The following is a 25,327-nucleotide window of genomic DNA, read 5'->3' as shown; positions in this document are numbered from 1 at the left end:
AAGATATGCTAAAGCAAATAATAAATATCTTCCAAATTATGATAGTGAAAAAGATAGTAATTATTTGATGTATTTTGATGCTAATAATTTGTATGGATGGGCAATGTCTCAATCTCTGCCTTATAGTAAATTAGAGTGGGTGGAAGAAAAGGATTATGAAAAGGCTTTGATGAATATTGTTATTTCTTCTCAAGAGGAATTGAATGACGAAGAAGAAGGTTATTATTTTGAAGTTGATTTGAGGTACCCGAGTGATCTTCATAATAAGCATTAAGACCTTCCTTTTGCATGTGAGAAAGAAACCCCAAAGAAAGAATGGTTCAGTGATTATCATAAAAGTTTTAATATTAAAGGCAAATCAACAGAAAAGTTATTAACAACATTCTATGATAAAGAGGGATATGTTTTGCATCAGAGAAGCTTAAAACTGTTTTTGGGAGAAGGATTGAGAGTAGCTAAAATTCATAGAGTTTTAAAATTTAAACAAAGTCCTTGGGTGAAAAAGTATATTCAATTCAATACAGATATGAGAGCAAATACAAAAGTAAAATTTGAAGGGGACTTTTATAAATTAATGAATAATGCTGTATTTGGAAAGACTATGGAAAATGTTAGAAACAGGCAAAACATTAGATTCGCAACATCTTGGAAAGAAGCTTCGAGATTGATAAATAAACCAAGTTTTGAGAGAGAAGAGGTTTTTTTCAGAGAACTTTTCTGCAATTCATATGAAAAAGGAAAGTATTGTAATGGATAAACCAATTTATATTGGAACAGCAGTTCTTGATTTATCAAAGATATTGATGTATAATTATTTGTATAATGACTTAAAGAAAGAGTATGGTGAAAATGTTTCATTGTTGTATATGGACACTGATAGTTTTATCCTAGATATAAAAACTGATGATGTTTATAAAGATATGAAGAAAAATATTGGAGTGTATGATACAAGTAATTTCAGCAAGAAGAGTGAGTTATTTTCCAAAAAGAATGAAAAGGTTATTGGTAAGTTTAAGGATGAGTTGGGTGGAAAAGTAATGATTGAGTTTATTGGATTGAGAGCAAAGGCATATGCTTATAAGTATGGTGATCAGATTGATAAGAGGTTAAAGGGAATAAAGAAATATGTAATAAAGAAATCAATAACTTTTAGAAATTATTATAATTGTTTGATGAATAAGAAAGAAGAATATAGGAACATGAATACAATAAGAAGTTATAATCATAACATATATAGTGAAGAAGTAAATAAAAAGGCATTAGGAGCCTTTGATGATAAGAGATTTATTTTAGATAATGGAATAGATTGTGTTCCATATGGATATTGTATGATAGAGTGTATAAAATAGATTGTGTTTTAATGATGGGAAGATGGGTTAGGGTTTTTTAAGGGCTACCGCCGCGTTTTTTCGCAATATATAAATGGTCAAACCAAGTATTAATCAAACTAAAGAGTGGAGAAAATCTCAGTCTTGGTATATAAATGGAAAACATAATGAATGTGAAAAATATCAAATAAGTCTTATTGAAAAAATAACTAAAACAAAGGTAAATAAAACAAATAAGTGAATCAATTTAAAAAGTGGTAAGTTAGAGGATGTAAAGAAAAAAATGAATATCCTTGAATGGACTGAAAACTTTGATGGTTATCAATTGAACAATGAAAAAACAATTTACTATCATCTCAAAATGATATGTGGCTCAGGACGTGGTCAAACAAGAGCATTAAGAGAAGTTTATCAATTCATAATGGCACAAAAGGGGTATCTTAAAAATATAAAGATTCAAATGTTTTGTTTTAAAATATTTCAGATGGGGATTATTGTGCAAAGAAAATTAAACTATTGAAGGAATTTGAGAATGAACAAATCTTTATAGGTTCAATGAGTGAGCTAAACAATATGCATTGGTTATTTGATAAAGAGTGTCCCGAGGCTTAGACGTTTCAGATATTTCTTTAGAATCACCTTTAACAAATCACATTACTACTTTGCTACTTGAACAAATCTTTATCTTATTGCATGGGTTATTTGAAAAAAAAGTGTCCCCAGGTTAAAAGGGGAGACAAATAAATATACCTTGGGATAAAAAGGGGGTTTGTTTTTAGGGAAAAAAATATGAATCGCTGAAAATCCCCCATTCATTTACATGGGGAAAAGTGAGCCAGAACCAGTATATTCACCCTACTATCATCCTCCAAATGAAAAATCGATAAAAGGGACGTTTTGGTGCTGTATTAATTTCCACGTGAAGAGTATTCCATGAACAACCCTTTGGGAATACGAAGGAAATCATAGTATGCCTTCGTGGTGGTTATTTCGGGAAGTGACGTGACCTGGCCACGCCTCCCTCTCCCTCACTTCCGGGTTTCTGGCCACGCCTCCCTCTCTCACTCTTCCGGGTTTCTGGCCACGCCTCCCTCTTCCACTCTTCCGGGTTTCTGTCATGGCCGTGTGTTGTATTCGTCTCGTGTGGAGTGAATCAAGCTTCTCTGTTTCCTCAGAGAGACGTCCGTTTGTGGTCCAATTGTATGGTACACATCGGGGATGGTGACGACCTAAACTAGCCGTGTAACACGCATGAAAATCCACCGTTGTTAATGTTTATCGCAATTGTTTGACAACTTTGGGACAGTTCACAAACAACAGCTGGGCGTGATGTCGCTCATTGGATGATGGGGAAGTGTGCGCTGTCTCTGTTCGAGCATCAAATCAATAAATTACATACGTGTTCTATTACCCAGGGTCAGGTCTTGAGTCATGGGACAGTTTCCCCCTCCCCCCCCCACCCCCACAACCTCCCTGCGAGGAGGCTGACAATTTTCGCCTGTTCACGTGTGTCACAAAGGAAGCTGTTCACTGCGCCGTGCCGGATTTCCCCAAGGGCAACCGGAGCACCTCCACCACCCAACACGTACCCAGGATCCTCCACCACCCAACACGTACACAGGATCCTCCACCACCCAACACGTACCCAGGATCCTCCACCACCCAACACATACCCAGGATCCTCCACCACCCAACACGTGCCCAGGATCCTCCACCACCCAGGATCCTCCACCACCCAACACGTACACAGGATCCTCCACCACCCAACACGTACCCAGGATCCTCCACCACCCAACACGTACCCAGGATCCTCCACCACCCAACACGCACCCAAGATCCTCCACCACCCAACACGTACCCAGGATCCTCCACCACGCAACATGTACCCAGGATCCTCCACCACCAAACACGTACCCAGGATCCTCCACCACGCAACATGTACCCAGGATCCTCCACCACCAAACACGTACCCAGGATCCTCCACCACCCAACACGCACCCAAGATCCTCCACCACCAAACACGTACCCAGGATCCTCCACCATGCATCGTGTACCCAGGATCCTCCACCACCCAACACGTACCCAGGATCCTCCACCACCCAACACGCACCCAAGATCCTCACCACCAAACACGTACCCAGGATCCTCCACCACGCATCATGTACCCAGGATCCTACACCACCCAACACGTACACAGGATCCTCCACCACCCAACACGTACACAGGATCCTCCACCACCCAACACGTACCCAGGATCCTCCACCACCCAACACGTACCCAGGATCCTCCACCACGCAACATGTACCCAGGATCCTCCACCACCAAACACGTACCCAGGATCCTCCACCACGCAACATGTACCCAGGATCCTCCACCACCAAACACGTACCCAGGATCCTCCACCACCCAACACGCACCCAAGATCCTCCACCACCCAACACGGACCCAGGATCCTCCACCACCCAACACGTACACAGGATCCTCCATCACCCAACACGGACCCAGGATCCTCCACCACGCATCATGTACCCAGGATCCTCCACCACCCAACAAGAACCCAGGATCCTCCACCACCCAACACGCACCCAAGATCCTCCACCACCCAACACGTACCCAGGATCCTCCACCACCCAACAAGTACCCAGGATCCTCCACCACCCAACACGGACCCAGGATCCTCCACCACCCAACAAGAACCCAGGATCCTCCACCACCCAACACGCACCCAAGATCCTCCACCACCCAACACGTACCCAGGATCCTCCACCACCCAACAAGTACCCAGGATCCTCCACCACCCAACATGTACCCAGGATCCTCCACCACCCAAGGTCGCATCCAGGATTAAGCCAAGCCATCTGTGGAAGTGTTTTCCAGTATTAACAATAGTTATGACTTTATATTTCAGTTTCCCCTTCAGTGTAAAACAAGGATTATTATCGAACATATAATATTAAAAGGTTACAGCCAATCGTGGTCACGGGCCTTGATAAGGCCACAGCACGTATGGGCCTCATGACTCCAACAACTCGTCCTCATCGACTCCTACTCTACACTTACTACACTTACGACACTTACTACACTTACTTACTACACTTCCTACACTTACTACACTGACTTACTACACTGACTTACTACACTTACTTACTACACTTACTTACTACACTTACTGACTACACTTCCTACACTTACTACACTTACTTACTACACTTACTTACTACACTTACTTACTACACTTCCTACACTTACTACACTTACTTACTACACTTACTTACTACACTTACTTACTACACTTACTTACTACACTGACTTACTACACTTACTTACTACACTTACTACACTTACTTACTACACTTACTTACTGTGGTGAATTGAGGTGAATTGAGGGACATGACGCGGGATCACATGTTGTGCGTCTCGCGTATAAGGGGAGGTCTCCGCGGCACGGGGGATTGTCCCCGGGGCATTGCCATTTACATCGGCTGTTCACTTGATGCTCGTTGACTGAAGGTGCTCATTGACTGGTGAGAATGGAGATTATATCGAACTCCATGCTTACGCGGATTTAGTCTGCAATGATTAATCGCACATGTATACGTTACTGCTTATGTACTCCTAGCTGAACCTGTATTCCCCGGTGTGCCCGCAGAAGCGGCTCCAATCAAATGGAATAAAGCCTAAACTCTGAAGGTTCTTCTCTCGCTCTCATTTCAATTTATTCCATTTGGTTTTCTCGGCTCTCTCAACCAACGATGGACAAGATCTACAAACCAGAGAGGTTCAACGCAGACCCAAACGCGACTGACGCAGAAATGAAATGGTCACATTGGTTCTGTTCCTTCTCACACTATCTGACCATCATCGAGGAGGGAGCCGACAAATTTGCCGCTCTCGTGAATCATGTCTCGCCCAGCGTGTACAGGCTCTTCTCGGAGTGCGACACTTACGAAGCAGCGATCGACGTGCTGCAAGCGCTCTACGTGAAGCCCAAGAACGAGGTATACATGCGACATCTTCTCAACACACGCAAGCAAGCAGCCAGGGAGACAATCGATCAGTTCCTGCAAGCTCTGAATCAGCTGGGAAAAGACGGCAGCTTCCGGGCCGTAAGCGCCGAGGAACACCGAAAGGAAGCCACACGGGAGGCATTCATCCAAGGACTCAGATCAGCCCACATACGGCAACGCTTACTAGAGAAAGCGCAACCCACTCTTGACAAGGTAGTCGATCAGGCACGAGCGATGGATACGGCTCAGCAGCAATCTGAGTCATTTGGGACACCGATGCTGCTAATGAACGCTGCTACGATGGGAACTCAAGGAACCCCACTGGCACAGACACAGCCAGACATAGGGGATGGAGAAACACCCGAGGAGCCGGATACCCAGGCCACGTCAAACTCCTCAGCAACTGCTCCGGTTGGTAAATGCTTCTTTTGTGGGTACAAAAGGCACCCTCGTCAAAAATGTCCCGCCAGAGATGCCACATGCATGAATTGCGACAAGAAAGGGCATTATGCCAGGGTATGTAAATCTACTCTAAGGAGAAATAAACCCACTTCTGCGGCTCTCTACTCGCAAAATAAATTAACTGCAGCCTCCCCGGGGAATCTATCCAAGGCTATCATCAACGTACGAATTAACGGGCATATGGCTGAGGCACTGATTGATACCGGTAGCTCTGAAAGTTTCGTCAACAGCTCGCTAGTGAAGGGCCGGAAATGGGTAATCCACCCGACTGACAATACGGTATGCATGGCCGCCACCTCACTACAATCCCGCGTACGAGGGTACTGCAATGTTGAATTGGACGTAAAAGGGTACACGCATCAGGATGTAAGGGTACTGGTGCTTCGTGATTTGTGCGCAGACGTAATTCTGGGTCATAATGTCCTCAAGCAGCACACGAGCGTCGAAATACCCTTTGGAGGAAGCAAACCTCGTCTAATTTTAAATGCGTTGACCACCGCGGAGGTGACGTCCCCCCAGCTGTTCGCTAACTTGTCGCCGGTCTGCAAACCGATAGCGATTAAATCGCGGCGATATACCACTGCTGACATGAATTTCATCACCTCAGAAATCAAGCGATTACTGGAAGAAGGAATTATAGAACCGAGCGATTCGCCATGGCGCGCACAGGTGTTAGTAACCAGCAGTCAGAACCAAAAGAAACGAATGGTTGTCGATTATTCCCAAACGGTCAATCGCTTTACCCAACTCGATGCCTACCCCCTGCCGCGCATAGACGAGATGGTCGAACGCGTGGCCAATTATAAGGTATTCAGCACCATCGACTTGCGAAGCGCCTATCATCAAATTCCCATCCGAGAGGAAGACAAACCTTACACCGCATTCCAGGCAGGGAGGCGCCTCTACCAATTCAGGAGAATACCTTTCGGTGTCACGAATGGGGTAGCTTGCTTCCAACGGGTTATGGACGACATCATCTCAGATGAAAACCTCAAAGACACTTTTGTTTACGTGGACAATGTCACAGTGTGCGGTAGGGATCAGAGGGAACATGATAGGAATCTAGACAGATTCTTGAGCATTGCTAGAAAATATAATCTGACTCTCAACTATGAGAAATGCGTATTCTCGGAAAGGTCAATTGACCTTCTCGGCTACACAATAGCCGACGGCACGATTAAGCCCGATCCTGAACGATTGCGCCCACTTCGTGAGCTACCCCCACCTCAGGACCTGCAGGCAATGCGCCGGGTGATCGGCATGTTCGCTTACTATGCAAGATGGATTTCGCAATACTCCGAGAAAATACATCCCCTAGTGCATTGCAAAAACTTTCCACCAGATGCCGCTGTTGTAAGAGCTTTCCACAACCTCAAGGATGATATCAGTAAGTCCGTGGTTTTATCGATCGACAGCTCGGTGCCCTTCGTGGTGGAAACAGATGCTTCAGATCACGCGATAGCTGCTACGCTTAATCAGTCTGGGTGGCCGGTCGCGTTCTTCTCGAGAACTCTCTCTAGAAGCGAGCAGAGACACTCAGCGATAGAGAAGGAAGCGTACACCATTGTCGAAGCGCTGCGCAAATGGAGACATTATTTGCTGGGAAACCACTTCACGCTCGTTACGGATCAACGATCCGTGGCATTCATGTTTGATGGGAAAAATAACGGGAAAATTAAGAATGAAAAAATTATGAGATGGCGGATAGACCTAGCTTGCTACAGTTACGACATTGTTTACCGGCCCGGGAAGGAAAACCCTGCTGCAGATACCTTCTCTCGGGTCTACAGTTCGGCAACAATCAGTCAGGCTTTGCAAGACCTACACGTGTCTCTCTGCCACCCAGGGGTAACCAGAATGGCACATTTCGTGCGCAGACAAAATCTTCCCTATTCTGTTGAAGATATTAAACAAATGAATGCTTTCATGCCCTGTATGTGCTGGACTAAAACCCAGATTCTATGGCGCGGCATCTGGCAGACTGATCAAGGCCACTTCCCCCTTCGAGAGACTAAACATCGACTTCAAAGGGCCCCTGCCGACCGAGACAGACAACAGATACATATTCACCGTTGTTGATGAATATTCAAGGTTCCCTTTCGCATTTCCGTGCTCGGATATGACCTCGGGCACTGTCGTGAGATGTCTCTCTGACCTCTTCGCTATGTTTGGGAAACCTTCGTACATACATTCAGACAGAGGGCCGTGTTTCATGTCGGCCGGGCTAAAACAATTCCTACTAGAGCTCGGCATAGCAACTAGTCGAACGACGGGTTACAACCCACAGGGAAACGGGCAGGTGGAAAGGTATAATGGAGTTATTTGGAAAGCCGTAACTCTGGCGCTGAAATCGAGAGGACTGGGCCTCCGTGCAGTGGGAGGTTACTCTTCCCGACGCTCTGAATTCCATACGCTCTTTGCTCTGCACGTCCACCAATGCAACTCCTCACGAACGAATGTTTACTCACCAGCGACGTTATGTTGACGGTCAAACGGTGCCCAACTGGCTGACCCATCCCGGAACAGTGTTCATGAAACGCCCGGTACGACAAAGCAAGTATGAACCCCTGGTGGAGGGGGTCGAACTCATTGACACTAATCCAGAGTATGCTCATGTCAGGCTCCCGGATGGCAGGGGGACCACTGTGTCGGTTCGCCATCTGGCTCCCTCAGGTACTCCTCCCGCAGGTACACCACCTTCTGGCACTCCTCCTTCTGACATCCCCTCCCCAGGTGTTCCCCCCCAGGAACTCCACCGGGCGACGGGGCTGCCGCGTTCCACCCGAGAGCGATCGAGGAGTCATCCCCGGCACAAGTCGAGGCTCACCAAGAGGATCGGGAGTCTCCCTCAAGTGAAACTGCCATTTACTCCCGGAGAGGTCGACGAATAAGGCCCCCTCGACGACTCAATCTGTAAAGGGGATTATCGGCATTCTCGCTGCTCATGCTCCTATATGCTCATTATATCATATATCGATGCTCATTTCCATGCTCCTACAACTCAAAATAATCACTGCTTGGCATGTATGCTTCTGTAGACCTATTAGTCCGCGTTGCTTGAAATGTATACTCCTATAGTGCTAAAGCAATCATGGCGTGTAAGATGGGCCCCTAGTTGCATTTTAAAGGTGGGGAGAATGTGGTGAATTGAGGTGAATTGAGGGACATGACGCGGGATCACATGTTGTGCGTCTCGCGTATAAGGGGAGGTCTCCGCGGCACGGGGGATTGTCCCCGGGGCATTGCCATTTACATCGGCTGTTCACTTGATGCTCGTTGACTGAAGGTGCTCATTGACTGGTGAGAATGGAGATTATATCGAACTCCGTGCTTACGCGGATTTAGTCTGCAATGATTAATCGCACATGTATACGTTACTGCTTATGTACTCCTAGCTGAACCTGTATTCCCCGGTGTGCCCGCAGAAGAGGCTCCAATCAAATGGAATAAAGCCTAAACTCTGAAGGTTCTTCTCTCGCTCTCATTTCACTTACTACACTTCCTACACTTACTATACTTACTTACTACACTGACTTACTACACTTACTTACTACACTTACTTACTACACTTACTTACTACACTTCCTACACTTACTACACTTACTTACTACACTTACTTACTACACTTACTTACTACACTGACTTACTACACTTACTACACTTACTACACTTACTTACTACACTTACTTACTACACTTCCTACACTTACTACACTTACTTACTACACTTACTACACTTACTTACTACACTTACTTACTACACTTACTTATGACACTTACTACACTTACTACACTTACTTACTACACTTACTTACGACACTTACTACACCTCCAATTGTTTTATTTTTCCAGATCCTGTTCTTGGATCTCATCCGGAAAATCGCATGAAGAGTTGAGATTGAGACATAATATGTGAAGAATTAATTATTCAACAGAGGAGACAGTGATAGGACCAGTCGATAGTTTGAGAGAGTAAACAAGAGGAGGGTGAAGACGGTAGTAAGACAGGGGTCTTTTACTCATGGAGTAGTTCATACATGGAATGGTCTTCCTGGAAAGGTAGTGGTAGCTGAAACAGCAGATAAGTTTAAATTGGAATTAGATAGGTACCTGGAAGTTATGGAGATAGAGGGGTGTGGGGATGTTGATTGGACTTTGTGGTAGTATAGTTTGAGCATTGATGGGTGATTGTGTACATGTGTACGGAGTGATGGTGGTGGGGGTTGTGTGGTTGATGTTGTGTGTCACTGATGTTTTACGAATTTTTTTTTGTTTTTTTGGAGTTGATGTATTCCCCATGTTCCCAGTCCCATCCCTCTCCCTTCCACAGATCTCCTAATGTCTCTTTTCCCCCATTGTTTTGTCCTTCCCGCCCCTCTTGTCTCATGCCCCCCTTGCTGTGCGTTGTGTGTTCGCTCCCATACGAGCCGCGACAAGGTAAACAAAACAAAAAAACAAAAAACACTAAAACAAACAAAATAAACCATTTTGTATGTTTTCTTCTGTTGATCTTGTGTTGATGTTGTTGGTGTGGTGGAGGCATGATGGACCGAATAGCCTCGACCTGCGTCGTATTACCTTATGTGTACCTTGTGTGTACCTTGTGTGTACCTTGTGCGTACCTTGTGTGTACCTGGTGTGTACCTTGTGCATACCTTGTGTGTACCTTGTGTTTACCTGGTGTGTACCTTGTGTGTACCTTGTGTTTACCTTGTGCGTACCTTTTGTGTACCTTGTGTTTACCTTGTGCGTACCTTGTGTGTACCTGGTGTGTACCTTGTGCATACCTTGTGTGTACCTTGTGTTTACCTTGTGTATACCTTGTGTGTACCTTGTGTTTACCTTGTGTGTACCTTGTGTTTACCTCGTGTGTACCTTGTGTTTAACTTGTGTTTACCTTGTGTTTACCTTGTGTGTACCTTGTGCGTACCTTGTGTGTACCTTGTGTTTATCTGGTGCGTACCTTGTGCGTACCTTGTGTTTACCTTGTGTGTACCTTGTGTTTACTTTGTGTTTACCTTGTGCGTACCTTGTGTTTACCTGGTGTGTACCTTGTGCGTACCTTGTGCGTACCTTATGTGTAACTTGTGTGTGTTCCTCTCAATCGCTTGCTCCGCTTGCCGAGTGGCGAGGCGAGCGATTTTCAAAGCGGTTTCAAACGGAACGGCCTGCTTAGAAAGCGATAGCAAGCCGCTTGCTAACAGAACACACCTCTTGGTTCGATGTTTATTAAAATTTCGGTTAAAAAAAGATAATTTAATTTGTTTGCTTTTACCGTCACTGGGAACCGATACTTTAACGTGTAAATCATGAAGAATGTCGAATCGCACCTCATCGATAAATATCTAAAGTTAGGTCAAAGTGTGTTAACTAACACACCTTATACCTTATACCTGGTACCTTATACCTGGTAACTTATACCTGATACCTTATACCTGGTACCTTATACCTGGTACCTTATACCTGGTACCTTATACCTTATACCTGGTACCTTATACCTGATACCTTATACCTGGTACCTTATACCTGATACCTTATACCTGGTACCTTATACCTGATACCTTATACCTTATACCTGATACCTTATACCTGGTACCTTATACCTGATACCTTATACCTGGTACCTTATACCTGATACCTTATACCTGGTACCTTATCCCTGATACCTTATACCTTATACCTGATACCTGATACCACCATGGAACCTGTAATTATGAACCCGAATGGGGGGCGACATGGTTACATCGGGTGTCTGCCCTGAACCTGGAACGTCACAGCGATTCGTCACCCCGACTGGAATCATTGCCAACACTGACAACATGGTACATGTCGCTTCTTACTCTGTTTTCAGCATTTAAAAGGGGAGACAGTTCGAACAAACAGGCAGAAGTTACCAGTATAGGCTTTGGTGGGCCTAATGGCCTTGTCGTGCACCAACTATACCTGTACACCTACTACACCTGGATACTTACTATACCTGTACACCTACTATACCTGGATACTTACTATACCTGTACACCTACTATACTTGCACACCTGCTTTACCTCATACCGACTTTACCTGTGCACCTGCTGTACCAACTCTACCTACTTATACACCTGCTCTACCTGGATACTTACTATGTCTGTGCATCGAATATACCTGTACACCTACTATACCTGGATACTTACTATACCTATACACCGACTATACTTGCACACCTGCTTTACCTCATACCGACTTTACCTGTGCACCTGCTGTACCAACTCTACCTACTTACACACCTGCTCTACCTGGATACTTACTATGTCTGTGCACCGAATATACCTGTACACCTGCTATACCTGGATACTTACTATACCTGTACACCTACTATACTTGCACACCTGCTTTACCTCATACCGACTTTACCTGTGCACCTGCTGTACCAACTCTACCTACTTACACACCTGCTCTACCTGGATACTTACTATGTCTGTGCACCGAATATACCTGTACACCTGCTATACCTGGATACTTACTACACCTGTACACCTACTATACTTGCACACCTGCTTTACCTCATACCGACTTTACCTGTGCACCTGCTGTACCAACTCTACCTACTTATACACCTGCTCTACCTGGATACTTACTATGTCTGTGCATCGAATATACCTGTACACCTACTATACCTGGATACTTACTATACCTGTACACCTACTATACTTGCACACCTGCTTTACCTCATACCGACTTTACCTGTGCACCTGCTGTACCAACTCTACCTACTTACACACCTGCTCTACCTGGATACTTACTATGTCTGTGCACCGAATATACCTGTACACCTGCTATACCTGGATACTTACTACACCTGTACACCTGCTATACCTGGATACTTACTATACCTGTAACCTACTATACCTTTACACCTGCTATACCTGGATACTTACTATACCTGCACACCTGCTATACCTGGATACTTACTATACCTGTACACCTGCTATACCTGTACACCTGCTATACCTGGATACTTACTATACCTGTACACCTGCTATACCTGGATACTTACTACACCTGTACACCTGCTATACCTGCACACCTGTATGCCTGTACAACTCGCTGCTATACCTCATGACGACTATACCTGTACACCTGCTATACCAACTCTACCTACCTGTACACCTGCTATACCTCACACCCACTATACCTCACACCCGCTATACCTGTACACCTGCTACACCGACTACCCAGGTGTGTTATGTTAAATTGTCTGTGCAAAAAAAACAAACCGCTCGTCTCGATGAGTCCAATGATAAAGCCGACGATTTGAAACGGTTTAAATGAACTTGCGATGTTTCCGCTGCGACACGTTACGCCGTCGTCGGATTAACAATTCGAGCATTTCGTACAATAAGCAAAACAAGCGGCGTTCGAACTCCGTTTGTGAGTCGGTATGAATAAAACATTCCATGACGGTGTTGTGATCAGCAGGTTTTTTCGTGAGCTCACGCCGAACCCAAAGGCCCCGATGGAATGTCGCCGCCTGCTCGTGATTTATGTTTGAAGGTTTATCTAGTTCACTATTAAATAAGAGGCGGAGAGTAAACTTGCCGCGTGTGTTACACGACTCTGTCCTTACAATGTTTTTCATCTCCCTCTGCCGGAGAACTGTAAGTTACACGTAGCACGGGCCTAGTTAGTTGTGTCGCGCTCGTCGGTGCGACGTCGGCCTCAGCACCGGCTCCCTGACTTCCCCGCCGATAACACGGGCCCCTCGAGCTCACGGTCAACCTTTCTTCGGAGTATCAGCGACGCCGTCGTTCGGAAACATTTCCCTTTTCCCCAAATCGAACGGAGCCGATTGGAAAGACCGGGTCTCGGCTAGCGGCCCGTCGGGAGGCCCGCGTCACGATCTCGGGAGGAAATCAAGGCGAGACCGGGTACGTCAAGGAGAGTGGTCGAGCGACGCGTGCGGGTTCTGTTTGCAAATTGTGTGTAACTACCATTCGGAATGATGTTGGCTGTACCTGGTACCGGTCTAGTGAACACTGATCACCTGGGTTACACGTTTGGGATTGCCGAGTACTGTATGTCATCAGGCGTGACACCTTGGATCCGCACTGTGTAACCATCACCTGCACACGTACCTGGAGCACACAGGTACTGTACTGTACTGTACTGTACTGTACTGTACTTGGTGTCGGAGTGCTTATGGTTGGGGAAGGCAAGTTTAGTTTTCGCTGTGCATCTCCCGGGTGGAAAATGTCATCCTCATCAAGTCCATAACGTGGGAAAATACGAGTGAGGGTCAAAATGTTTTTCCCTTTTCCAACACCAAGCAAAAGGCATCACCGAGCTCTCCCCCCCTTCCCCCCACCCCCTTACCGCAAGGAGAATGTCTCACTACTGCCTGGAAAAGCAGGCTGTCCACCCTTTTAAAAAATATCCAAATCATGTAAAGGAAAAGTGTCTTTTAATCTGTACGAGGAGAAGTACCTTTAAACTGGAACGGCACTCGGTAGGAGCGCGTACCTCCGCCGGGTGAACAGTTCACGTTTTGTGTCCCACCGATGGGTCGGATACTGAACCAAAATCGAATCGGCTTGTTCTTGTCACCGAACCAACTCGTCCACCAAGTTTTGTCATCACTCATCCACAACTTTTTGAGATATCATTACGTACATAGTTTTTGGCCCAATGTTTCAACGGTAAAAAGAAAAACAGCCTTTTTACAGCACGTGCGCTGGTATACAATTATATTCAGCCATTTTTCCCTGCTGAGCAGGGGTTAGCTTTTTGTGGGCTCCATGCAATCATGGTTCCCTTCTTGAGGCAATGTTTTATTGCTGGATGCCCTTCCTTGCGCCAATCCTGGTCGCCTCTTACGACGCACAGGAATGTGGTACACCTTTTCTAACCGGGGCGTACACCGGGACCAGTGCACTGGTACTCATTTCGCCGACCTCGGAAGGTTGACAGGTCGAGTCAACCCCCCTGGTGTTAATTCAGTGGCTAACTGGGCTCAAACTCAGGACCCTAGGATCCCAAGCCGGCCACCCTAACCATGAAGCCAGCACTGAGCCAATCTTTTAAAGGTGAAGAATTACTTAAAATTCGAGTATCTGGATTCAAATCTTCTCTAAAATATAATCAATTCATCCTTGCCACACACCCAACCTGCTCACGTTTCATCCATAGACGTACACACCTTTTTTAGATGTGGGTTTCAGAAGGTGGAAGGGGACTGTGTGTGTCCGTGTACGTATATGCGTGTACGTTTGTTTTATCCCACACGCGGCAACTTGGCCAGGAGGTCCACCCACCCAGAGGGAGGATAACACCAGTTATGATACACACCAGTGGAGCAAAGGCTTTGGGGTTAGCAGATTTGGGGGTCATCTGCAAATCTAAGGCCAGGAGTGATTTCAGCTTGAGTAGTTGAGGTAGGTTCAGGGCCATTGGTGGTCGAAGGATTTAGTATCATGGTACGGTGAAATAATTGTGCACTTTGGTTAAAAGCATTTAATGACGCAATGGCAGTATTTGACCAACCGATCAAATCTAGATCTTGGTGAACTTGATTTTTTCATCGAAATGTCCGCAATATTCAAGATGGCCACCAATGTTGTGAAATCTCAGACGCCACATCCAAAGATTCAATGCACCAAATTTTGTTTTGTTATCCTAGTTGACCTATTTATCAACATTTGGTTGTAGACAGCTTGTATTTATTTCAAAATGGCCAATATTTTTTAATATGCACCCTGACCACACTCGGTCGTGTAACGCTGAGATCATCCGCTCCAAATCTAGGAGATTGGCAACTTAAACGCCAGCCGAGTGATCCCAAAAAAACTTTTAAAAATGGATACATGCTGCTTCCTTGCTGGATGTTCATCATTTAAATGGATAAGAGCACTGACAATTCCCGTGGGCTGGCATCCGTGGGGAGGGAGGAGGAAATCCTTCAGAGGTAATGCCCTGCTGAGTGCCATTGTTGTGACCCAGAGTTCCCCAAGAAAGTGTGTGTCTGTGTCTGTGTCTGTCGTCCATTGTTATCTCTCTAATTTGGGTTTCAGATGGTGGAACGGAGTCCTTTCAGGACTCGAAGTATCCACTTGAGTTTCAGTTAAGGATCGCGATTCACGGCCTCCTAAGTTATGAAGTTTTGTTGTTCTCAGAGTTTTATTCTGACGGCTCTTTTCAGGATTGTCACCATGCCCCGGACAGCCTCCAACTGTAGTTTGTTTGTGCTAATATTCCCAGGAATGGTGTGTTGGATTTTTGTGAGGGTCTTCTTCATCATTCCTGTTGCTCCAACTATGACTGGTACAATTTTGGCATTCTTCAGCTTCCAGGATCTTTTCACTCCCTTCTTGAGATCTTGATATTTGGTTATTTTCTTGATTTCTGCGTTATTTACACCAAATCACTGCGTACCGAAACCTCAATTAACAATGCCTTATTATCCTTTTTGTATCTGAGTATGATGTCCGGTCTCGGTGCTTTGTTTTCTATGTTCACGCTGAACGGGATCATCAGGTCGTACGTGAGTGTTATGTCCTTGTTTTAAGTGTTTACTTTGGTTCATGTTTCCAAGAGTTTTGTGGAACTGGGATTTTGAAATCTCCACAGATGTGCTAGTGGATTACTCTACATACCTTATTGTGCCTTTGTGTGTACAGCTCTTCTGGCATGAGTTTGTTTACATCCCGATTGGAGGTGACTCGTGCTTTTTGGTTCTACCTTGCAGTATCTTCACCTGTCTGACTGGCTCTGTCCTGCCATTTTCAAAAATCCATTCTTGTAGTGTCCTTGGTCTTGGGCATTTATGATTCGTTCTCCGTTGCAATTGAGCTGCCTCTTCTTAGCTGACTTCTTCTTGACAGTCAGGTCAGATCAGATTAGATCTGTGACTTGCTACAGGTACAATGTAAACCTGCACTAACCTGTTTCATGGTCAAATTGTCGGCGACTAAACCGTCTCCCCCACCAGATTTTCTTGTGAGGATGGTGGATGAATATGGACACCCAGCAGGACGAAGAAGAAAACCTGTCAAAGGGCGGAGGAGCTCGCTGTGAGCCAACGGCCATCCATATCTAGTGCCCAACTGTGTCTGTGGGCGTTCTCCTGCAGTTGCGTTACTTTTTTATTTGGAGGTTGGTGGCAGGATTTGCACTCCGGCCCCCATAAAACCCTTCATTCCACAAAACATTCCAAAAGCATTAAAAAGAATCTGAAAACCCACTTCGTGGGAGTACCCTTGTGTGCAGCTTCCCTTCGCAAGGCAGCTCACCAGATGACGGAATTGGGGCAAAGCCTTCAGGACCCCCAATCTTTGATGAGAGGAGGGAAACCACGGGGTAACATTCCCAGGTCAGATTGTGGGAGAGTGTGGCGGAGTGGTGCGGAGGTGTCGTCCACTAGACGGCGGTCTCCTTGGGTTAACCTGAGGCGGTCCCTTCGGGTGGGTGCATGGAGTGTCCTATCCCAAAGAGAGGAAGATCACCTGTGTCTGTTATCATCTGAGCTCAAGCGTTTGGACATCGGTATTGCAGCACTCTCTGAGGTTCAGAGACTGGATTGCGGCGAGATCATGGTGGGTGATTACACCTACTATTGGTTTCGTCACTCTGATGGTTACCATGTGCAAGGAGTTGCTGTAGCTGTGTCCAGTAAGCTGACTCAAATGATAATTGAGGTAACACCGATCAACGAGCGTATTATGAGATGAAGGATTCGTCAATCCTTGGGTGTCATTTCCTTAAGGCCCGGTCACACCTTGACGTTTTAGCCAGCGATGGCAACGTATTAAAATGTATGTAAAACGCTGGCTTACGTTGAACTTTTGATGTTTTTTTTTTAAAGATTCGGACGTATTCATAGCGACTTGGTCTGATGTATAACGCATTGGTAACGGACACAGAACATTTCGTTGTGTTATAGATAACTTATACCAACGAATGCTGAACCTGTTGTCGGCCTACACAACCGATGCCCAACGATAGTCTAACTTCGGTATAGCGCGTTGCACGCATCGCCGACGATGTCGTGACGTAGCTTATTAAAAGGCTGACGCACAACGATTCGAATCATAACTGCCGTAGAAATGGAAGTGCCAACATCGCGGTCACACCTTGGCGATCTTGCCAGCGTATGCCGACCTAAGAAAAATGTGTCTAAAACGTTGGGGCACGTCAAATACGGTATGAGTAAGTTTGGTATACGTGAGTAGAACGCTAAAGTACGCTATCATACGTCGTAGTAAGTAGAGTACGTCAAGAAATTTTAAACATGTTCAAAATTTTACGACGTACTCGGCGTATGACACACGTTCCGCATGTGATGGGGATAAGTTTTACACACGATATGTGGACACTTACACACGTCCACAAACGCTACTTATAAGCTACTCATAAGTCGAAACACGTCGCGGTAATGTCTTTTTTACGCGAAACTTATTTCTAACTTATGTTTGACGTGCTTTGAACCAATTCTTTACGTAGTCCCAACACACATCGACGTATGTAGACGTATTCCAATGACGTCTTCCGGTCGACAAAAAAAAATAAATGAACGTGTTTCTAGCTTACAACTGCCATATAAAGACGTGTTCCCAGCGGTTTTGGGAATTGGTATATAAAAATGGTGTTTATAAAAGGGGAACCCAACAGTGTTTTCGAGTTCCTTTTTGAGTCGATGTCCATGTCAGCAGTATCAGTATCAGTATCAGTATCAGTATCAGTATTAGTATTAGTATTAGTTTGTTCATGTTGGCAGTAGTAGGTGAGTGTGAGGGGGAGGGTGTGGGTTATGATGGATCGTCCTTGCGTTTAACGATTTAACGATTTAAATGATAAACTCAACGATTTAAATGGCTGCATCTCCACTATTGAAAGTAGACGCTTGCGCTCAACAATTGGATTTTTTTTACACTCAACGACTTTTAAACGGTACCACTCAGCTCGTTTCATTGTTTACAATGAACGATTTAAATTGCTGTCACTCGCCTTTGTTTTTTGACGCTGGGGTTTGGAAATTTGAAACGTTTCTTCTGAACGTGTTAAAACGCTCAAACTCGACTATTTTAAATAGATGCTGCCGATGGACAATTGGAATCATAGCCAAGCTAGACATCGAAGTGTGAACATCCTCGTCATGCCGAAGAAAAGTTTGAAGAATGCTGCAAATAAGTGTCCTGGCCGTGGCCGTGGACGCTGACGCAAGGACGATCCATTATACCGACGTCTTTCAGCCTATGAGTAACTTAAAAGTAACGTCTGTCGATGTGTGGCAACGATCGCGTAACGTGCCAACAACACGTTAATCATAGGTTAGAAATAAGTTTCGGGTACGCTAAACATTACCTCTGCGTGTCTCAACTTATGATTAACTTACAAGTAGCATGTGTTGACGTCTGTCAACGATCGCAGACCGTGCATACAACTTGTGGCCAGCGTAGCGGAACGTGTGAGTCATACGCCGGCATACGTCGTGAAATTTCAAGCATGAAAAAATTTGAGGACAACCAAAAAGTACAACGTTTAAAGCCAGCGTACAACGACGTATGGCAGTGTTTTTCAGCGTGCTCTCAATGTTATCAAAACTTACCCATAACATATTCAACGTGTGCCAGCGTTTTAGAAAAAAAATTAAAAAATCGGCATACGTTGGCTAAAACGTCAAGGTGTGACTGGGCCTTTAGTCTCTGTTTATGCTCCGACTGAGGCGAGTGACCTCACCATGAAGGACACATTCTACGCCACGCTCGAGTCTGTGATTGATCAGTGCCCCAGGCGAGATACACTTCCAGGCTTGGGGGATTTCAATGCATCGACTGGAACTGATAGGAATGGTTATGAGATTTGTGTTGGTCCCCATGAGTCTGGAACTGTTAACGAGAATCACATTAAGATACTTGACTTTGCAAGAAGTCATGGACTTAGGGTGGCCGGTTCATGGTTTCAGCGCCCACAAGCTCATCGCTGGACTTGGTATTCCAACACTGGTGGTGTGGCAAAAGAGATTGACCATGTGTTCGTTGATGGTCGCTGGAGGATGATCCAGAACTGCAGGGTCTACCGGAGTGCTCAGTTCCTCAATACTGACCACCAGCTTGTTGTAGCAACTCTTAAGTTGCAACTTAAATCCAGGAGAATGGTACCATCCCAGCCGAGGCTGGATGTTGGCAAGCTCAAGGATGAGATGGCAGCTGAGGAGTTGCGAACAGGCTGAGTGGAGATTTTCAGGGGTCTGTGTGCTTTTGGGGATCCTGAAGAGTTGTTGAGTCCCTTCAAGACCACCATCCTTCATGTTGCCGGTGGATGTCTTGGAACTCACTGGAGGGTGATGAAGAATTTTTTCTCTCAAGGGACACTGGATACAATTGACTAGAGTAACAGAGCCAGGCTGAATGGCAGAGCTGAGCTGTTCAGGGAGCTGCGGCGTAAAACTGCACGTGCACTAAAGGTGGACAAGGAAGCCTGTATGTGAGGGATTTGTGAGGCGGTAGAGCATCACCTGTGGTCAAGTGATTATCATCCTGCTTACAGGGGAATTCACGCAGTGTGTTATCCAAGCCCATCCCTCGGTGTAAAGCGCAGTTAAAGTAGAGAGTGGTAGGCTCTTGACAGAGGAGTCCGAAGTGAAGGCCCGCTGGGCCGGTTCCTTTGAGCAGCTGTACCAAGCTTATCTACCAGCTGTCAAGTTGGATACCGGGATGTTACAATCCCTATTGCTGACCCTCCAATCAACTGTGGTCCACCTTCGTTTCTGGAAACGCAAGCTGCGGTGAACCGGTTGAAATGGGGTAAAGCTCCTGGGATCTGTGGCATCCATGCTGACCTTCTCAAGTCTGGTGGAAATGCTGCACTCGTGTCGCTGCATGCAGTTTTGTGCTCTGCCTGGAACACAGGCATCATCCCAACTGACTGGAAGAGTGGCCTTGTTGTCCCTCTCTGGAAAGGGAAGGGTGATTGTCAAGACAATAACAACGACTGAGGGGTGACGCTGCTCTCGGTGCCGGACAAGGTCTATGCTCGAATAATTCTTGATAGGGTTCACCACCATCTGCTTGAGCACCAGCATCCAGAGCAGTCAGCACCTCGAGGTGCTGAATGAGGTGTCAGAGCCGCTAGGATTACTGGTTTATTAGGTCAAAACTAAGATCCAGGCTTTCAATGACATATTGGATGCTGCTATGCTCTCTGTACCTGTTTGTGGCGAGGCTGTTGAGGTCACGGGGAGATTCACTTACATTGGCAGTGATATTCATGTCTCTGCTGGCTGTGAGCCAGAGGACAACAGACTTCTGGGTCGGGCCAGGGCAGTCATGGATTCACTGGATCATGGGGTGTAGCGCTGCCGGTGCCTGTGCGGGAAGATGAAAGTCCGAGTCTTCAGGTCCTTAGTTTTTTCCATTCTTGCTCTATGGATGTGATTTGTGTCCAACGAGTGGTTGCTGAGAGAGACTCAAATGGGATTTGTTACCTGCATTGTCCATGAGCGTCAGCTGCGGCTGTATGGACATGTGGCTCATTTTCCTGACGCTGATCCTGCTCACCAGCTCCTCTCAGCGACGGAGCCTCATGAATGGAGGAGGCCAATGGGCCGTCCACGTACCTCATGGTTGCAGCATGTTGATTGGCTTCTCAAGGAGATGGGGATGGGCCAGGCATCTGCCTGGGGGATGGCCAGACAGAGGCCCCGAGAGTACCGATGGAAAGTGGACGCAGTGACGCGCTGCTGTGTCTCATGCTCCCATACCTGACCTGACCTGATGAGTATTCCTTCGCGTATTTATGTTGTTAATACTGAAAAATAATAATGCATCCATCATGATTATTAATTCTGATACAATTGACAAGAATGCCTCGTGAAGTGACCATGGCGGTTTTTCATCGGCAGATATCAGTAGGTAATGGAGTGGTCATACGTTCCACCAAGACATGGATTGTATTCGTGAGTTAAGTTGTTTGGTCAGTGGTCTACTCAAATGAAATGTATCCAGGAATATTTTAAGATACTCCTTTCTTGCATGTGGGAGAAACATCTAAATGGGACCTTCAAGCAATGGTGCACTTTACATTGCAGTGTTTTTCCTTTTGTTACACCATTTGGCAGTTAGTCAATCATCCGTAGAGAATTTGCATGTTTCATAACCCTTGTTGGGGCAAGGCTATGTTGCCAATGCAGACCTTCACGGCAAGGAAAATATCATGCGGTAATCCATCACCAACCTAACGGCGTTGGGATTTGCACCGACAATCACAATGCAGAAGCTCACCTATTTGAGCTAACCCAGAACCAAATGTGGCATCTTTACCTGGAATATAATCCTTTGGGAAAGGCATCCATGATGAGACAGATCACAGATAAGCTTGTTACAAACTCAACTACCTTATTGCCCCCACATTATTCTTTGGTGTGTTTTAATTGTTTGAAAATTGAATATTGCTAATTTGTTGAGGACACAATATTGCAGCCACCAGAATGTATTTGGAAAGTTGCAATGAACATTTTAAGTGCAACTTTTAAAATATGCCGACGGTTGTCTTGATTGATGATGGCAAGTGTTGATGGGGAAGAGATTCATAATGCTAATGTTATTTCGGTATTTACTGTTTGTTTAACAATGCATCATTGCATTGGAAATCATTTGTTATTACATGACAACATGGTTGTGCATTGATGTCTTTTGGTTATTCTGCTTTCAGGTTTATTGGTGAAAATAGTACACAATCCTGCTTGAAGCCACCATGTTTGCACCAATATCCCAAAGCCCATCGCCATCACCTGGTGCTGCAACCTCTGGGCTTGTTCCACCTCTTCCTGGTACAGCGACGGTTCCCCATGGCAGTACTTCACCGTTCCGCCGCACCACACCATATGGCCGCAGAGCTGTCTTTACAACCAATGCCTCCATGGTTGCTATGCCCTCTCCTCTCGCTTCTGAGACACTGACCACCACAACACCACAAACCCACACAATTCCTCCCGTGTCCTTGGGGTCTTCAATATTTGCTTCTGTGTCAGATGCTTTCCAAACAAATCAAACAATGTACACTAACAGCAACCATAGTTTGGCAGAATTTCACCAGAATTCAGCATCTCACATCCCTAACCACACCCCTTGCCAAGTCCCTCCCCACACACCTCCCCAAGTCTCTCCCCACGCCCCTCCCCGCATCCCTCCCCATGCCCTTCCCTATGCACCTCCCCATTCCCCTCCTCGCGTCCCTCCCCAATCCCCTCGACAAGTCAATCCCAACGCCCCTCGACAAGTCCCTCCCCACTCTCCTCACCAAATCCCTCCCCACGCCCCTCACCAAGACCCTCCCCATGCCCCTCACCAAGATCCTCCCCATGCCCCTCACCAAGTCCCTCCCCATGCCCCTCACCAAGTCCCTCCCCATGCCCCTCACCAAGTCCCTCTCCATGCCCCTCACCAAGTCCCTCTCCATGCCCCTCACCAAGTCCCTCTCCATGCCCCTCACCAAGTCGCTCCCCAAGTCCCTCCCCATGCCCCTCACCAAGTCCCTCCCCACGCTCCTCACCAAGTCCCTCCCCACGCCCCTCACCAAGTCCCTCCCCACGCCCCTCACCAAGTCCCTCCCCACGCCCCTCACCAAGTCCCTCCCCACGCCCCTCACCAAGTCCCTCCCCACGCCCCTCACCAAGTCCCTCCCCACGCCCCTCACCAAGTCCCTCCCCACGCCCCTCACCAAGTCCCTCCCCACGCCCCTCACCAAGTCCCTCCCCACGCCCCTCACCAAGTCCCTCCCCACGCCCCTCACCAAGTCCCTCCCCACGCCCCTCACCAAGTCCCTCCCCACGCCCCTCACCAAGTCCCTCCCCACGCCCCTCACCACGTCCCTCCCCACGCCCCTCACCATGTCCCTCCCCACGCCCCTCACCAAGTCCCTCCCCACGCCCCTCACCAAGTCCCTCCCCACGCCCCTCACCAAGTCCCTCCCCACGCCCCTCACCACGTCCCTCCCCACTCCCCTCACCACGTCCCTCCCCATGCCCCTCACCATGTCCCTCACCATGCCCCTCCCCATGCCCCTCACCAAGTTCCTCCCCACGCCCCTCACCAAGTCCCTCCCCACGCTCCACCTCACAATTTCACTCCTTTGAATCATACTGCTCCCTGGAACCTTCCTGCTGAATCGCACTGCGCACTTGTTGCCCCCCTGATGGCTACTCCCAATACATGTGTCACTGCATCAAATCTCGAATCGCACATCAAACAAGCTGCAACAACAGCGTGGATTGTGCCTACTGCCGTGGGGTCTGTGTCTACTGCCGCGGGGTCTGTGCCTCCTGTCACGGGGTCTGTGCCTCCTGCCGCGTGGTCTGTGCCTACTGCTGCGGGATCTGTGCCTACTGCCTCAGGGTTTGTGCCTACTGCAGCAGGGTCTATGCCTATAACAGAGACCGTTCACCATTCTCAAAAGGTTGTAGGGGAACATCTAATGTGTCAAACATCTTTGAACTTGCCATTTCCTCCTGCTCCCCTTCAACATACCTCACCTCAAAATGCAGTGAATCAAGCAGGTTCTCCTTCCATTAACTACATGATGGGCCAATCTCAGGCTGCATTGATTGCTCCAACTGCTAATCTTTCCACCGCAGATATTAGTACGGTGTCAATGTTCTTTCGGGACGAGGATGAGGGAAATGTAGAGAATGTTGGTGAGCAATTGGTTCCTTCTCAATTGCATCCCAACAACCTCAATATTCAACCTCTGGCAACTATCTCTCCAACGACCTCACCAGTTGCTAATTTTAACCAGAGCACGTCAAGTGAGGATTTTTCTATGCCAAGCACATTAGATTACACAACAAACCAAGAGGTCCCACCCAAAGACCCTCGTTTAACAATGGAGCAATCTAGTATGGAGTATCAGACTTCATCTGCTTTGGTACCTGGAGCTGCAGTGGCTCCACGTCGACCAATAAGTGCAGCATCCAGTGGGTCCGGTGTTGGAACCCAGCAACTAGAACCACGGATTTTCCTTCAGCAAGAAAAACAGGTGTCGGCTCGGAGCTTCTTTCAGCAGGTATAGTGCCATGATTCTGTGGGTGCGGTGCTTGGTCTCAAAAATAAAATAAAATAATTGCAGGTGAGAATAAACGTGTTTAAAAAATGAAAGTGCCACCAAGTTTTGTAATTGCCCAGCAGGCACGGTTTGGGGATCTGCGTCTTGGCAACACTACTAGAATATTGCTGCCCAAAAATATTTGATAAAGACACATTGATATACATAAATGCACATTGTAACGAGAAAGACCGCGGAGTGACTAAACTTATATCTTCACCATTCTCAGTAATTCTGATCAAAGTTTTCTCAAATCCTAGTTTGATTGTGAGCAGCGTGAGATGCTTTCTATCCTGTTTTGGTCATGTTGACAGGCTGTATGTGTGAACTCCATCATATATTTGGCTTGCTTGTGAAGCAAGCTGTTGGGGTTGCTTTTTTCCACTGTGGTCACCATACTTTGATCAACGGTCTGTTGATTCCATCCATCCATTATTGTACTTGTCTGCCAGTGGAAAACAA

At 46.5% G+C, this 25,327-nt stretch overlaps 1 protein-coding gene across 7 annotated transcripts in view; it reads left to right on the top strand.

Annotated features, from left to right (window-relative positions):
* The window catches only part of LOC147012595 (protein transport protein Sec16A-like), a 146,504-nt gene that overhangs the window by 18,201 nt on the left and 102,976 nt on the right, over positions 1 to 25,327 (top strand). For 5 of the 7 annotated variants that reach the window (XM_085853618.1, XM_085853619.1, XM_085853616.1 and 2 more), the window contains exons 1-2: positions 13,265 to 13,701; positions 22,478 to 24,826. In XM_085853618.1, the coding sequence (XP_085709744.1) occupies positions 22,520 to 24,826 (2,307 nt within the window). In that variant the 5' untranslated portion in view covers positions 13,265 to 13,701; positions 22,478 to 22,519. Of the gene's footprint in view, positions 1 to 13,264; positions 13,702 to 22,477; positions 24,827 to 25,327 lie in introns of those variants that run through there. The other 2 variants (XM_085853620.1, XM_085853615.1) reach the window with 2 other exon arrangements.

Source organism: Eptatretus burgeri, chromosome 14, assembly GCF_056783735.1.
Source record: "Eptatretus burgeri isolate ZD-2024b chromosome 14, Ebu_testis_v1, whole genome shotgun sequence".
NCBI lineage: Eukaryota > Metazoa > Chordata > Myxini > Myxiniformes > Myxinidae > Eptatretus > Eptatretus burgeri.
Note: the sequence above shows the minus strand (reverse complement) of the source record. Positions and strands in the feature narration are given on the sequence as shown.